The sequence below is a fragment of the Cavia porcellus genome, unplaced genomic scaffold (assembly GCF_034190915.1).
Source record: "Cavia porcellus strain 051 isolate PalLab524CR breed Dunkin Hartley unplaced genomic scaffold, mCavPor4.1 scaffold_20, whole genome shotgun sequence".
Taxonomy (NCBI): Eukaryota; Metazoa; Chordata; class Mammalia; order Rodentia; family Caviidae; genus Cavia; species Cavia porcellus.
This window is the reverse complement of record NW_026947503.1, coordinates 34,311,994-34,327,815: the sequence shown is the minus strand read 5'-3', so window position 1 is coordinate 34,327,815 and position 15,822 is coordinate 34,311,994. Positions and strand designations below refer to the sequence as shown.

At 36.4% G+C, this 15,822-nt stretch overlaps 1 protein-coding gene across 4 annotated transcripts in view; it reads right to left on the bottom strand.

Annotated features, from left to right (window-relative positions):
- The window catches only part of Dym (dymeclin), a 415,428-nt gene that overhangs the window by 75,778 nt on the left and 323,828 nt on the right, over window positions 1–15,822 (bottom strand). For all 4 annotated transcript variants that reach the window (XM_063231704.1, XM_023566826.2, XM_003474053.5 and 1 more), the window contains one exon: window positions 177–359. In XM_063231704.1, coding sequence (XP_063087774.1) covers window positions 177–359 — 183 coding nt within the window. The remainder of the gene's footprint in view (window positions 1–176; window positions 360–15,822) is intronic.

Below are 15,822 nucleotides of genomic sequence, written 5' to 3'. Positions count from 1 at the left end.
TATTAAGCCTGTGTGTCTATTGTAGAATGCAACAATTGTTACAACAAAGTGGATCTTAAATATAATGTTGAAAGGGACTCTTACTGTTATACATGTTCCTATGAAAGTTTGTTAAACTTTTTCTGATTTTTAGTACTTAATAAAGAATCATAGTAAGTACTTACATTTATACTTACCAGATCAATATTTTGCATTATGTCCTCAAATGAAGGATGAGTTCGAAACTGTTCAAAGAGATCCCGTTTGTAAAGCAGTGCGTACACCAAGTTCGGGTTGTGGTGAAGAGAATTTGTCAGACAGGAATTGATAATTTCTAACATCATTCGGATCACTTCTTCAATAACATTGAGATCCTGTGCCTTAAAAAGGAAGGAAATCCCAACACAGAGTCAGTGTTTTTCTCCCTGTTACAGAAGGAACCAAAATAAGGGTAATGACTTTCCCACATCATTGGAAAAATCACACAGGACTATTCTTCAATATTATTTCTGTAAAGAGTCTTTAAAGTTAGGTTTATCAGTTGCTAAAGAATTTGAGCTAAGAAATGATTTGAACTCAGTATGAAGACAATTAGAAATCCCATAAACTATAGATTTGCTAATCAAGAGGAAAATTTGGAACTTAGCACGTCACTTGACATATCCTTATTTGCATTCTCAAGTCTATTTGCATTTGACTTTCACAATTTAAAGTCGTAGTGGTAGGGGCTTAGTATTTTCCAGATAAGTACTTAACTCAGAAAATGACTTTAGTTCTTCGTGTTGTCATCCCAACCTTCGTATTTATAGTCTATGGTTTTGCCATTATTTCAATTGTTTGCTTTTGGGAATCTGAACATAAAATGACTGTCAAACACCAAAACACAAAGCAAGCAATCAGCAAGCATTTCAAGTGCTTCAGTGAAAAAAGCATTTCAATGAAAGATCTAACCCATCTCCCAATTTCTAGCGGGCACTTGGGTACAAGTGTGCTGCCTCTCACCTGGGGATGTCACCCCTGTTAGTAGCTGAGCTCCCAGCCATGTCTTCCTTTCTGATCAGAGGTTCAGCAGGCTCAGTGGCAGTCTCTGTTCCTTGCTTATTCTGTTTCTGGTCCATTAAGAAATACTGATCCCATTTTTGGGTGTACCTTTTCTTGTTATGGGTTCAACTACTACTATTATGTTTTTAGAGTAAAAAGGATAAGATCACACTTCAAATTTAGAGCTGACAGAATGATTGCAGGTAGTTTTATTAAAAAAATTTTTTTTAAAATCTCAGTGTTTGTTATGGCTTATATCCAGATGTCCCCTCAAAGCCTCATGTGTCATAGACGGCAGTTTTTGGATTATGCATGTGATACTGGATTAGTTTACTGATTGGTTTAGCATAGTTGTGGGAGGGAGGGGATGGTGGGTTTACTATAGGAGGAAGACCCACCCTGGGTGCGAATGGCAGCAACCAATAGATTTGCAGCCTGGATGGAATAAAAATGAAATGAGCTGTGCAGCTATTTGCCATGTGATGAACTCTCTACTCTGCCCTGTCCCTCTGCCTTGGAACCAGCCAACTATGGACTGAAACTTCTATTGTGAGCTAAAGTCAATCTTTCCTTCTTTAATCTGTAAATATAAGGTATTTTGTCCCAGCAATGAGAAAGTAATCAAGACAGTGTTTAATTACTAGAGGAGGAGGACACTTCTGAGTTTCAGAATATTCTCTAAGGTCATTTAAGAACAACTCAATGAAATAGTAGAATGCCTAAAAAAAAGCCAAAATACTAGCTTTCTGTACAATTTTATGTCAGTATTTCATACATCTATTTATGTTAAATCCTTATATATTAAATTTGTTGATAGCTTATAATCTCTGCTTTCAAACCTACTCAGTTTATTACCAATGTTCAAATAATTTTCTGAAACAAGGTAACTAGCCAACTCTCAAATATGACTGGCTCATTTAAACCCAAGCTAAAATACTGGTCATTTATTTTATTCTAAGTCTGGAAAGCATAAGATAGAAAGCTTAAATCAATAAACATGATCTGTATTAGTTTTTACTTTGCATCAATCTGACTAAAAGCTCTTTAAGAATTATAACTCATATTTAAAGTAGCTACTAGTATTTTTCTAACTTCTAGATTATTTCTCTGATAAATTCTAATTCTATCTTTTATAGATTATACTCAGCTGCAGAGATATAAACAGTACAAATATAGTTTCTAGCATTACTCAAATTGACAAAATATAATCATACAGATCTAGAAAACATATGTAACATTAAATTTCACCATATGTCATGATAAAAAACAATGAAAGAAGCAAAAAATGAGAAATTATATACAATTTAGAATTAGCTGATTATAGTATTTGGTCAATATCTAAATATGTAACACTGTCAATAATTTAGACTATTCAAATTTCAAGATAAAAACTCTCCAAACCTCAGCATAACCACCTTTTCGATGGGATAAGTTTTGATTTCTTGCTGGTTATACTCAGGAGAGAAAGTTTAAATGTTTAACAATGAGACGATGCTGTTAATTCTGTTGGATGTGCATCTACATAACCCAAACAGCCCAATTACTTTGCACCATGTTATGGCTTATATCTGGACGTTCCACAGAGTCTCCTGTGGTCATAGGTGGGGCTTTGTGGAGGGGTGTAGATCCAGGCTGTGTGATACTGGTACTAAGAGTGTATGGCACAGGATTAGTTCACTAACTGTTTTATCAAATTCTGGGTTAGAATAATGGGGTGGTAAAGCTGTGGGTAGCAAAACCCAAAAGGCTTATAGCCTTGATGGGATAGAAGGGAAGGGGAGGCTTGATGTTTCCTGCTGTCTCGCTATGGACTGTTTCTCCTCTGCATGCTGGCCTGCCTTAGAGTCAGCTGACTGTCTACTGAAACTTCTACAAACTGTGAGGCAAAGTAAACCTTCCTTTCTTTAATTTGAGGGTCTCAGGGATTTTGTTGCAGCAACATGGAAGTAACTGACATATATCATATAATTGGATGTGCCAATTACAGACACTTCCATAAATGCTCTCAAAGGAACTACTTCTTGAGAAATGAGGTTTTCTTTTAGTTAGGTATCTATACTGGTTTTTATTATGTTCTAAAAAATTGTATCAAGAAGTACTATGTATGTCATTTTAATCAACTCAGTAATGCTTTCGCTTAATATTGAGAAAGTTTAGAATTTAATCAGAGAATTATAAAACCATGAAGCACATTCAGAAATTACACTAGATGCCACCCTTATGAATGGTAGAATCCCTTCCCTCCAATATCTTTCAACAAGTGGTCAACTTATACACAGAACATATAATCTTTGCAATGTTAGCACGCAGTGACAATAATTCTTTTTGGTAGCCTTCATTTTAATTATCCTTTGAGAAAGATCCAGAATTTTATTACTGTAAGCTTCCTAGAAACCATCCTGGGTCACTCTATTCCTGGTGGAAGATCAACTGCAGCTTTAAGACACCAAGTGGATCAGTGGTATAAATGGGCCAGAGGTATACACTATGAGCCAGGAGAACCTGATGTACGAAAGCAATATATCAACCTTTCAACTAATCCCAATTTCCAAGGAAAAATATCTCAATAAATGTAATTTGCAAGTTATCTGAATTTTTAGGTTGCTACTATGACTGGATTTTGGTGCAGGTATCTACCATACATGGTAATAAATTAATGAAATGCAGTATGTTTCATTTTTAAAAAGCATTGCTGGGCAATAATCATCACTTGTAAAAAGAAAAATTAGTATGAAATTGATTAATTTCTTTAAAACTACAAAACCAGCCAAGTGCCAGTATTTAAACAGACCTAAAGGATTATATAATGCAATCATTACTTGGGTACTAATCTCAAATGGTATTTTACACTACTGGATTTTATTTTTCTTCTTTCTTTCTTTTTTTAATGGTTAAACTCCAGGGCCTTTCACATGTAAGCATGAGCTTTACCACTGAGCTACTCCTACAACCCCGTATCTGATCTTTTCTTTTTGAAGCTTAAATGAGCTAGTGTTTGTAAAGGCATTGAAACAGTGTACAATACGGTGTGCTTTAAAAAACAAATGTTAAAATACTTTAAAAGGGAAAAATTATTTAACTTTACACATTACTGAAAAAAAGATAAATGTTTTTTTCTAAAGCTACTAAACTAATGCAAGTACCACAAATACAAAGAACTCAAAAATCATTAACTTTAATTTTAAATTAGAGTCAAAATTAACTTTATTAATTTATAAAATTGATCCTTTAGGGAGTATTATATAAAACTAGCTTATATAGTTATAGAATAAAATAAACTTGTATAAAAATGATATACTTAAAAATTAACCATGTCTTTTCTGTACTATGTTAAAATGGTTTTGGCAAAGATACAATCTCATGGATCATTGACAAAGCAACAAAATGTGGAGAGGCAACAAAATACACATCTTCTGTATTTCCGATTTTTTCCTTTGTAGTGCATATAGCTTCTATCACAAGAATGGGCCGGTCTAGACCAAGAAAAAAGAAGGGAGGTATATTCACTTTTTTGTGGACAATTTAGATGTAAAAACAATGACCTGGAGAAGATCATGTTCAGATATTTCTGATTTACATGTTGGAAATGATAGCCCAACAAATTCTTTGCTGAGTAGTAATTTGATATCAAACAGACAAATTGGCAGTTGTAAGAATATTTTACCTAGTTAACATCACTCAGTTGCCTTTCATTCTATAGACTTCCTTTTCCTTTTAAGAGGGAATTTATGCAGTTAAATAGTTTCAAATAATTTAGTTTCCTTAAGAGGAGCATATGTGTCTTGTTTGTATTAGTTTTGGGGGAATTCCAAGAGAGTTGTCTAAATTTCCTGCATCTTCAGCAAAAAAATAAAACCTTCAACAAAATTAATGAGACTTTGCCAAAGGCAGGGAGCGGGAGGAAAGAAGCAGGGCAGGCTCCTTTTTAGAGTGCCCTGCGCCTTCAAAGGCAACTCTTCAGTGATAGACTCTTGTTATCTTTATGCTGTTAATTCGTTGGCGCGCACACTGAAAAGCTTTGTGATTGTGGTATTTCTAGCTAGAACTGGACTTGTCCCAAAATATCCAGCTTCTTACAGAAAGAACTGGCTTTATGTTACACACAAAATCACAGCCAATGACCAAGTCCTGTGACCAAATGAAACAATAGGTAACCTTATGTGTTGGGAGGTGGAGAAGAGGGCAGAATTATGGCCCCACCATTCTTGTGCAGGAACTTGAAACCATGTGTTCTTCTTCACTGGTTTGATGTGGTCTACAGGCCTCAACTAGAACCATGGGAAATGGCCATTTACAACACAATGCTGCTTAGCCCCTGGTGACATGAGGTAAGCCAATGGTGGCCACTAGGGGACAAGGGTTAACTTTACATCCTTTTCATATCTGGAACCTGGCCAGAAAACTCACACACACACACACACACACACACACACACACACACACACACACAAAGGTTCTGACTGAAACCGACTACACTTGCAGCCCCTAACAAGCAGATTATTTCAGCAAGCCACTGGCACAGGGCAGACAGGAGTGGGACAGAGCAGCCTTTCCCTAGGCCCTTCTGTCTGCCAAAGAGTAAGCATATACCAGAGCCCGGAATTTTTTGTGTTTTTCGATTTAAAACCTTAAATATTACTGTTTATCATTATCTTAAAATGTATTGGTATTTTATTATAAAAAGAAATATTCTCCCATGTCCTCTATAAAGCAAAATCTAACTAAAATAATACTCTAGGAAGGGGTGTGTATATGTATGTTAATGTCTTTGAACTCCTACCAAGTGCATCTTGGGACTTAAGGCCCCAAAGTCCTAATCTGTCTCAGCTCTGCCAAAAACTAGTTATATGAGGCTGGGGATATAGCTCAGTGGCGTAAGTGCCTACCTGGCAATTGCAAGGTCCTGAGTTCAATTCCAGGTACCAAAACACTTTCCAAACACACAAACAAACTAGTTGTGTGATTTCTGATAAGTCATTTAGCTTGAATTATAGTGTTTTGCAAAAACAAGTGCTTATATGATTTGAAAAAATTCTTTCTTATTCTCAAGTCTCAGCTTCCATAAATGTAAACATACTGAATTTAGAAAGCAAATTTTATTAGAGTAACAAAAATGTAATTAATGTAGGAAAATGTGACCTCAAATATTAATAAAATTTGGAATTTACTTCTGATTATCCCACTACCTTGAATAGAGTCATTGTTAGATTTTAGAAGAGAAAAAAGAAACTTCTAATCACTGAGTAAAAATATACAAGGTTAAATTACCAAATAACCACTGTAAACCAAATAACCTATTCATTCTTCTATTCTCTACACATGTTAATTATCTTTGCTAGAGTTGTTATATGAGGCGAAATCATCTCTAATCCTATGTGTCATGGACTTCTTCACTGCCTTCAGAGACCTGTAACATCTGATTCAGTTTTCATTCTTTCGTGGAAAGAAAGTCAGCAATGTTAGAAAAGGCAGTAAAATGTCCATACATAGGGAGTTATACCTGTGCAATAAAAAGGGAAAATAACACAGCTGCTAGTTAGCAGAGGGTAGCTGTAGGTTGGGCTCTAGTCCAAATCTTGCTATGGAATAAGTAAACCACTTTCGTGGGCCTCAGTCCCTTCAAATATAAAACAAATGGACTTTCTGGGACCAATGTAGGAAACCATTATCAGGGACCTACACTTGGGCTTTTACTTAGGATGTGGAAAGGGCAAAGAATGCCACTTACTCTTAACAATAGGAAAAACGCCAATTTGGAAAATGTGAAGTTTTTGTAAGCTCATCAAAGAATGAATCTGTAAGGCAACCATATAAAATGAATTCCAGAGACAGCCATGCCTCTCTCCAAGATAAGAAAAACAAGCATGTCCACCCTGGGCTGCGTGCAGGAGGAAGAGATGCTAAATATTCCATGAGTTAGGAAAGGTTAAGTGTGGTGGCTTGGTCAGGCTGCAAAGCTGGGGTCCAGATGACGGGGTGCTTCTCCAGTTCTCCACCAGCAGCAAAAGACTGAGGTGCCCCATGCATCAGGCTCACAGGAAGTGGTTGGCTGCTGCTAAGGAAAGATGCTGAGACTCACTGTTTGTCAGACCCTTCCCCATGATATCCAAAAGCCTTAATCTGCTAGGCAGCAAGCACTGTTACCAAAGGCACGCAGAAATTTCCATTGCTGCTAGGGAGCAAGAGAAATATAAACCATTCTGCTCTGAAAGAGAGGTGAGGAACTCTCTTACATCCAGGATATATATGGGCGAAGATCTTTTCCTGCTAGTGGAAGGATAGAAGTGAAAAGAAAATTCTAACACTGGAATTTGAGACAGGAAATCAGGTTGGAATCAGGAATCTATATCAACGCCAGGCAGAGGCCTGCTACCAGTGAGAAAAGGGTGGGAAGGCCAAGATAGTCCCACCTCCAAGACTTAGGGACACACATGAACTCCACAAGATTGAGGCTGACTAGGGTTTCCCTCTTCCAACTCCACAAGAAGGACGGCTGAAAGAACAGGGTAATTAACAAAGGAACACTGAAAAAGCCCTCTGACACCCCATAAAGTTACAACTGCTGAGAGAACCTGAAGCTGGCAGTGTACTTCAGACACAAACTCCAAATTCAGCTAGCTCCACATTAATGGCTCAACAGTGGAGGCGTAATTCCTCACCCTTTCCAGTACACACTAAGGGCTGAGCCCAGGGCCTTTTACACTGAGCTACGGCCCCAGGCCTCTAAAAAAAAAACATTTTTTTTTTTTTTTAAAAAAGTTTTGAGACAGGATCTCACTAGATTGCCCAGGTTGGGCTTGAACTTGTGATCTGTTGCTTCAGCCGTCCAGAAGACTGGAATTACAGGTGTGCACCACCAGCATAGCTAGGCACAAATACAATTAAATCTCAGACTCTACTCTCCTATTCACAATATTCAGCATTCAACATAAAATTATGAGAAGCATAAATATGAATCATATAGTCCATAAATGCTTGGTGGGCATTTTGGCAGGTGCTAGTGAGGAAGGGTGATTGAGATACATCTGTCTGTGCCTCTCATAGATTATCACAGGGAACAGACATCGTAAGTAGATAGAAGTAGAGTGCTTTCTATGGGAGTCCCTGGGTTAGGGGAGGTGGGGTTAGAGCAGGGTTATACTAGCTATGTGTTCTTCTATAAGTGACTGAAAACTCTCTAAACAACTTTCTCATCTTAAAAAAAATTATTACTTTTTTCACCTGGAGGTCTGATTCCCAAGACTGTGTAGCTTCAGAGGTTGATCTGATAAAAAAGATAAAAATTGCTCTCGAAAATATTTTAAAAATTACCTATTTTATAGAAAGTGAGAATTTAACAACATAATATATTTAAAAGCCATTGCTTTTTACCAAGCAGATAAAGACTTATTAAATGTAGTCATTATGATTATTTTATGACTAGGCAGAAACCTCTATAAGCGGCGGGGGAGAAAGTAGCGAGGAGTGCAGGTACAAAAAGCTTAACCATGAAATGGAACATGGCACGGTTAGGAAATCCAATTTGGGTTCAGTAGCACACGTAGCGGAGCTGGGACACGAGCTGAAACTAGACCAGGCAGGCCTCACTGGTCAAGTCAGATATTTCAGAACTTCATTGGCCTTTTAGACTCCTTCCAGTTGTGAAATACCCAGAAAAGAATTTACAAACCACTTCTAGCTAAAAAGCAGCACTGTGAAACATCAAATTGGATCATGAAGAGAGGTCTCAAGAAGCTCAGGGAACACTATAAAAATCTACTGGGACAGAGATGCAGGGATGCTGTCCCAGGCACAGTGCAAAGGGCACAAGGGATGGAACGGAGACAGCAGAGACCGCGACTAAAGATGAAGCTTTGGACAATGTACTATCCAAAGTCCTGAAAACCAGCGAAGGAGAGACATTTTCTACCCTAACAATGGAAAGTCAAAACTACATTAATTAGTGTACTAGACATGTTACCACAGAGAGATAGACATGGAAAGAAGGCAAAGACTTCAGAAACGCATTCAATTAAATGTGAAATCTAGCAAATTATACAGATTCAATTTCATGTCAAAGAAACATGCTCAATTATTGCTTTTAGGTTGAATAATAAACAGAAAAAATGTAAAGAATAGATTTCAAATTTATCCTTTTCAATAAAATAATTCTAAAAGACATAAAAATAAATTTAAAGGGGGTAGAAAAATACTGACAAATATTTTCATAATCAAGGCCCAGGGAGGAGTGGGAAAGTAGGAAGGCTTCTCAAAGTTTCAGAAGGAGAAATTAAAAACCCAAAAGACTTTTTTTTTTTTTTTTAATTTTATTTAAGGAGAAAAGAAAAAAAAAAAAGCAGGGAAAGGGTACAAGTTATACAGATTTACAGAAAAAAAATGAACAGTAGGAAATCACTAGTTAATGGATTACATATTGTCATCTTAGAAATAACTGTTCAAGTCACAAAATTAAAGCTTGTAAAGTGGACATTCCATCAATGATACTGCAAACAGTTCTGTTCATTGATCCAATAAAACTCTGTGATATCATTTTCTATCTTATACACTTAAATATACATGCAGTTATATAGTTTAGAGTACTTTCTTTCCTTTCTTTTGTACCATGACTATTACACATTTTGGGTTTCATTGCTCCCACGGTTCTTATTACTTTTTTGGAAGAGAGTAAAACCAAATGTGACATAACAGAACAGAATCGGTCAAGTCAAAAGGGTGGACATAATAGATAATGTAAAAACATAATACAGGTGATAAACAATGGTTACCATAATGTCTCCCGCTATCTCTAATAGAATTGCCTATATCATTAGTTATAATACAATTGAACAAAACAGTAAAGAATAAAACCGACAAAACCAAAACATTGGAGACATTGTAGGTCTTCAAAAGTAGCTAAAAGTCAACAAGAATGGGCGTCATAATGAATCTCATTATCTTCACAGCTGATGCCTAAACTTTCGAACCTGATACTATCCAGCAAAACAGAATAGGGGAACATCAGTTAAAAACCAAAAAACCCAAAAGACTTAAAGAAAAATAACTACACAGATCTGAATAAAATAAATGTATCAATCTTTTGAAATGAAACAACTCCATAAGTGGAGGAAAGACTAATGATGATTAAGAAAAACATCAGCAATACATCAAAAGAATACAAATATATGAAGAAACCTTATATAGATCATTAAGAGAAATATAAACAATACCTCAAGATAAAGGCAGTCAGTAATACAGAGATGCAACCAAAGGTGTATTTAAAGGAAAATGCATTTCCTGGCCCTTTCAGGGGGAGAACCACCAGTGGCTCCTGAGATCCGCACCATGTTGGAACTTAGGATGCTGGGAAACCAAGCAAGAACTCGCCTCCCTGGTAAGCAGCAGCAGTGTGGCAGATTACGGCCCCTCCAGGGGGAGAACCACCAGTGTCTTCTGAGATCCACACCACATTGGAACTTACGAAGCTGGGAAACCAAGCAACCAGCCTGCTTCCCTGCTAAGCAATAGTGAACCTACTGGTGCATGGCCTAGAGTCAAACATTCCACTGCCCCTACTCCCCTTCTCCTGTCCCCATCCCCATTAGCAAATGAGAACCAGAAATCTGAGCATCTCCTGGGAGGTTGACCATATGCAAATAAGGGGGATTTCCTTCTACCATCTTTTTGAAGGCAAAGATTTTTATTACTGTTTTGCTCTATTCTGATTAATGGTACTGCTCTATTCAATATTGTTTTGATAAGTTCTATAATGTTCTGTATTTCATTTTATTTTGATATACATGATTGAAAGAACAACTATTGTAAAGATAACAAAATATATTATGATACCTATTACTGTTATCCCGGTAACCTGCTGTAAAGTTCTATACCAATTTCACTGTACGATCTTAGTTGACTTTATTCTGTCTTGTTCTGTTGTATTTACTACTTTCAAAATAAAATTTAAGATGACGAAACAAACAAATGCATTTCCTTATTATCATTATTTATTTGATACTGGGAATCAACCTTAGGACCTTACACTTGTCAGGCAGGTACTGTATCATTGAGCTATATCCTCGGTCCCAGCCACTCATAATTAAACAAGTAGAATTTAGAAACTAAACAAAGTAAGTTTCCCAAAAGCAAGACAGAAGAAGTAATAAAAACTTAAATGAGTAGGTCAGAAAAATAAAGCCACAATAGAATAATTGAATAAACATATTTGATTTTATTAAATGCAGAAGGCAGACATAATGCTTATCAGAAAAAAGAAGAAAACCCTAATATACAGGTTTAGGGTGAGAAAGTAAGCAAGAATATGGAGGACATCTCCAGCTGCCTGGCTGGTGGACAGCCACTCTCTCAGTGTGTGCTTGCATGCCTTTTCTCTGTGAGACACATGCATGGCACAGGGTGAGCTCTGGTGTCTCTTCCTGTTCCTGTAAGGTCACTGCTCCCACTGGATCACAGCCCCACCTTATGACCTCATTTAATCTTAATTACCTCCTTAAAGGTCCTATATTCAAATATAGACATCTTGGGGAATTCATTTAGCAATTCTGGGGAAACACCATCTAGTCTACAACACGTAGAATGACTAAGGTGAGACACCCATACCTCTGGATGTGTGAAGCAATCAAAATCACCTATGAAGCATTCTTGCAAGAAAGAAGTATCTAGATCCATTTGAGCTTTTAGCAAATTTTCACTACAGTAAATATAAGGAACAGAGAACCAGTTAAATGAAGCCAATAGCAAACAAAAAGACACACACTGAATGTAGAGGATTCTGCTGGGTAGTAATCCCAGCACTCAGGAGGGTGAGGCAGGAAGATTGCATGGAGTTCAAGGCCACCCTGGAATTTGGTGAGTTCAAGGCCAGTTTGAACTGCACACAGAATCCCTGTCTTAGGGGAAAGGAAGAAGAAGAAGAAAAATAATATAGAAGATTCTACACGAAAAATGCTTTGGTTTCTGTGACACCACAATGGGCGAGAAAAAAATGGGATGGAATTTCTCTACTTTAAAGAGTTTTAGGAGACGTAACAACCAAATATATGAATTTTATTTGGATTCGCATTTTAACACATTGCCAAAAACAATTTTGAAACTTCTGGAGAAATGTAATTATGCTGTGTACTAGACTATGCCAAGGAGATATTGCTATTTTGTTGAATGTGAGTAAGATATGTGATTATGAAAGAAAATACTATTTTTAGATATCCAAAGTATGAAAGAATAAAATTCCAGAATTTATTATGAAATACTTCAGCAAAGGAAAAATAAAAAAGCATATCATGACAAAATCTGATTATAGAATCTCAGTAATGAGCATGTAGGGCATCACTGAACTACTTTTGTGAGTGAATTTTCTTTTAGGCCAACCATGACAGCACACATCTGTAATCCTAGCTACCTGGGAGGCTGAGGCAGGAGATCACAAGTGTAAGGCCAGCTTGGATCACTGAGGGAGACCAGGTCTCAAAATAAGAATGTGGATCAATCTTGCACACTTAAACATACACACAGTTTACACGTACAAGTTGTTGTTTCCTTTTGAGCATTTTTTTCCCCTTTCATTATTAAAATGTCTATTTTACATTTTGGATCTTATTACCTTCAGTTTATTATTATTATTATTATTTATTTATCTTTTACAGCAGGAGACAATATGATAATTCTGTTAGTTTATCAAAAAGAATAGTTGATGCTATCATTGTTTGATGGCCCATTCATTTTTTATACTTAGATTTTGTAACTTGAACAACTACTTGTAAGACATAATATGTAATATATTAACTAGTGTTGATTGTTATTTTTTTGAAATCCTGAATTTCTATTCTTTTTCTGTTTTGCTTTTTAAAAATGAAAAGATAAGATAAAAAAGAATGTAGATCAGTGTTAGAGTGCTTGCCCAGCACAGAAAGAGAGAGACAGAGAGAAAGAAACACAGAGACAGACAGACAGAGACAGAGAATAAATAAATGTATCTCAGCAAAAAGCTAGTAACTGTCAATCCCTGCCAAAATACTCCCTCTCCCTTGCTATACTTATCCCATCTTCCTTGTCATTTTCTTTTTTTCTTATCACTTTCTGAAGCAGTTCTACAAGGCCTCTTTCTTGAGAGTCGTTAGTTGCACTGTCACAGCTGCCTTGATATTCTGACTCAATTAAACATGTTTACCTTTTGTGGTCATTTTGACTGCCAGGAAGATCCAGATGGTGCCCAATGCCAGACCCAGGGAATAAGGTGGATAAGAATACACTGTAATGTTTGTATTCAACAGAAATTGCCATAAAACATTTGATCAACATTTACTGGTCAAAAATATGGTGAATGCCTAAATAAAAAATTATTATAACAAAAGACAAATCACCATTAATCTCCATAAAAGTACTGTACTCTACACTCTCACCTCAAAGACATTTATCCTATTATTCTTGACAATGTATCCTTTACTGTAATAAGCATTTAAAAAATTTAAACATTTACTGTATATATGTATTTAACATTGACAATGTAAAGAAAGGAAAATGTCTAGGAAATTACAATTCTTCAACTTTACTTAAGATCAAACAAAATGTGTTTAATTTTTTTTTTTTTATCGGTACCGGGGATCGAACTCACGACCGCCTGCTTGCAAGGCAGGTGTTTATGCCACTGAGCTAAAACCCCAGCCCAAGATCAAACAAAATGTGAAGAGAATGGCCAGGAAAGAAGGAGAAAAAACTCTGCAGAGTATACTGCTAAAAGGGGACCAGGCACTGGAAGGTGCAGCTCAGCACTTTCCAGCATTTGAGGTCCTGAGTTCAATCCCCTGCACCACAAAGGAAAGGAAAAAAAGTGGGATGGGTGGGAGACTGTGCTCATATGATTTTGAGTAAACTACTTTATATCTTCAGAGAATTTTCTTTTAAAAGAGAATAAAACTAAACAAAATAAAACAGAATAGAGCCAATCAAAACAAAACAGTGAACACAACAGAGGGCTTCAAAACAAGATAATAGGAAATTAACAATGGCTACCATAATGCCTCTTGTTATCTTCTAATTGCTGCCCATACCAGCAGACATATTTCTTTTCTCCAACAGCTTTTAATATTCTGTTCTTTTGAGGAATTTCTGAGATCTTGATTATTATATATCTGGGTGTAGATTTATTTTGGTTATGGCTAGCTGGAGTTTTATATATGCCTCACTGGTCTGTATGTCAGGTCTTTTTACCATGCTTGGGAAGTTTTCTACTATTACTTCTGTAAACAGTCTTTTTTATGTCATTGTGCTGTCTCCTGATTTTTTGTTGACAGCTATCAGTGTTAAATTATTTTTCTTTCATCATCTTGCAGCTGTTGAATACAGCAATAACAGACAATGATATAAAGGCAGTAATAAAAACTCTACCAACAAGCCAGGCATGGTGATACACGCCTGTAATCCCAGCACTTGGGAGGCTGAGGCAGGAAGATCATTGTGAGTTCAAGTCCAGCCTAGGCTAACAAAGTAAGCTCAAGGCTAGCCTTAAATGCATGGTGAGACCCTGTCTCAAAAAGACCAACCAACCAACCTACCAATCAACCAAAAAGAAAACCAAACTTCTATCAACAAAGAAAAACCCTGCACTTCAGAGAAGATCTAACACCAATACTCTGCAAACTCTTCCACAAAAATGAAAAGGGAGGAGTACTGACAAACTCATTTCTCAAAGCTAGTACACTGATTCCAAAATAGTCAAAGACTTAAAGAAAAACGCAGGCCAATCTCCTAAATGAACACAGTTATAAAAAAACCTTAAGAAGATACTGACAAATAGGATGCAACAAATCAATACAAAGATCATAAATGATGACCAAGTTGGTTTCAAACCAGGGATGCAAAAACAGTTCAACATACATAAATCACAGATGTAACACATCACATAGAAACAAGGATAAACATCACATGAGCATCTCAACAGACATAGAAAAAAGCCTCTGACAAATGCAATATCCCCTCATGATATATATAAAAAAAAAACCGAACAAAAACAGAAATAGAAAGACTTCATCTCAAAATGCTAAAAGCCATTAAAGACAAGCCCACTGCCAGCATAACACTAAATGTAGAAAACCTGAAAACTTTGCTCTAAAATCAGGAACATGTCAGGACAATGCAAAGGTAACACCAAGGGTCACTATATGAAGTTACACCAAATTAAAAGGCTTCTGCACACAGCAAAGGAAACAACCAGAGCGAAGAGAACCTACAGAATGGGAAAAATTTTTGCCAGCCTTTTCTCAGGCAGAAAACTAGTATCTAGAACATGCAAAGAACTCAAAAATTAGAATCTCTTTTAAAACTAAAAAAATTCAGTCAAAACTGGGCAAATAAAATGAATACACTTCTCAGAAAAAGTACAAATAAACAGCCAGTAAGTGCATGAAAACATGTTCTGCATCTCTGGCCATTAAAGAAATGCAAATCAAAAACAACACTGAGATTCTATCTTATTCCAAAAAGCATGGCTATTACCATGAACTCAAGAAGCAAGAAATTCTGAAATGGTCATGGGGAAAAAGGAATCTTTCTACATTGTTGCTAGGAATGTAAATTAGTACAATCACTTGAGATCTAAAAAAATTAAAAATAGAAATTCCACTCAACCCAGCTATACCTCTTTTGGGTATCTTCCCCAAAGAGTTAAAGACCTCGTATCACAGTGATACTTGCATACCTATGTTCTTAGCAGCACAACTCACAATAGCTAACTCTTGGAAATGCCCATAAATAAACTTATAAAGAAAATGTGGTATATATACACGATGGAATATCAGCCATAAAGAAAGA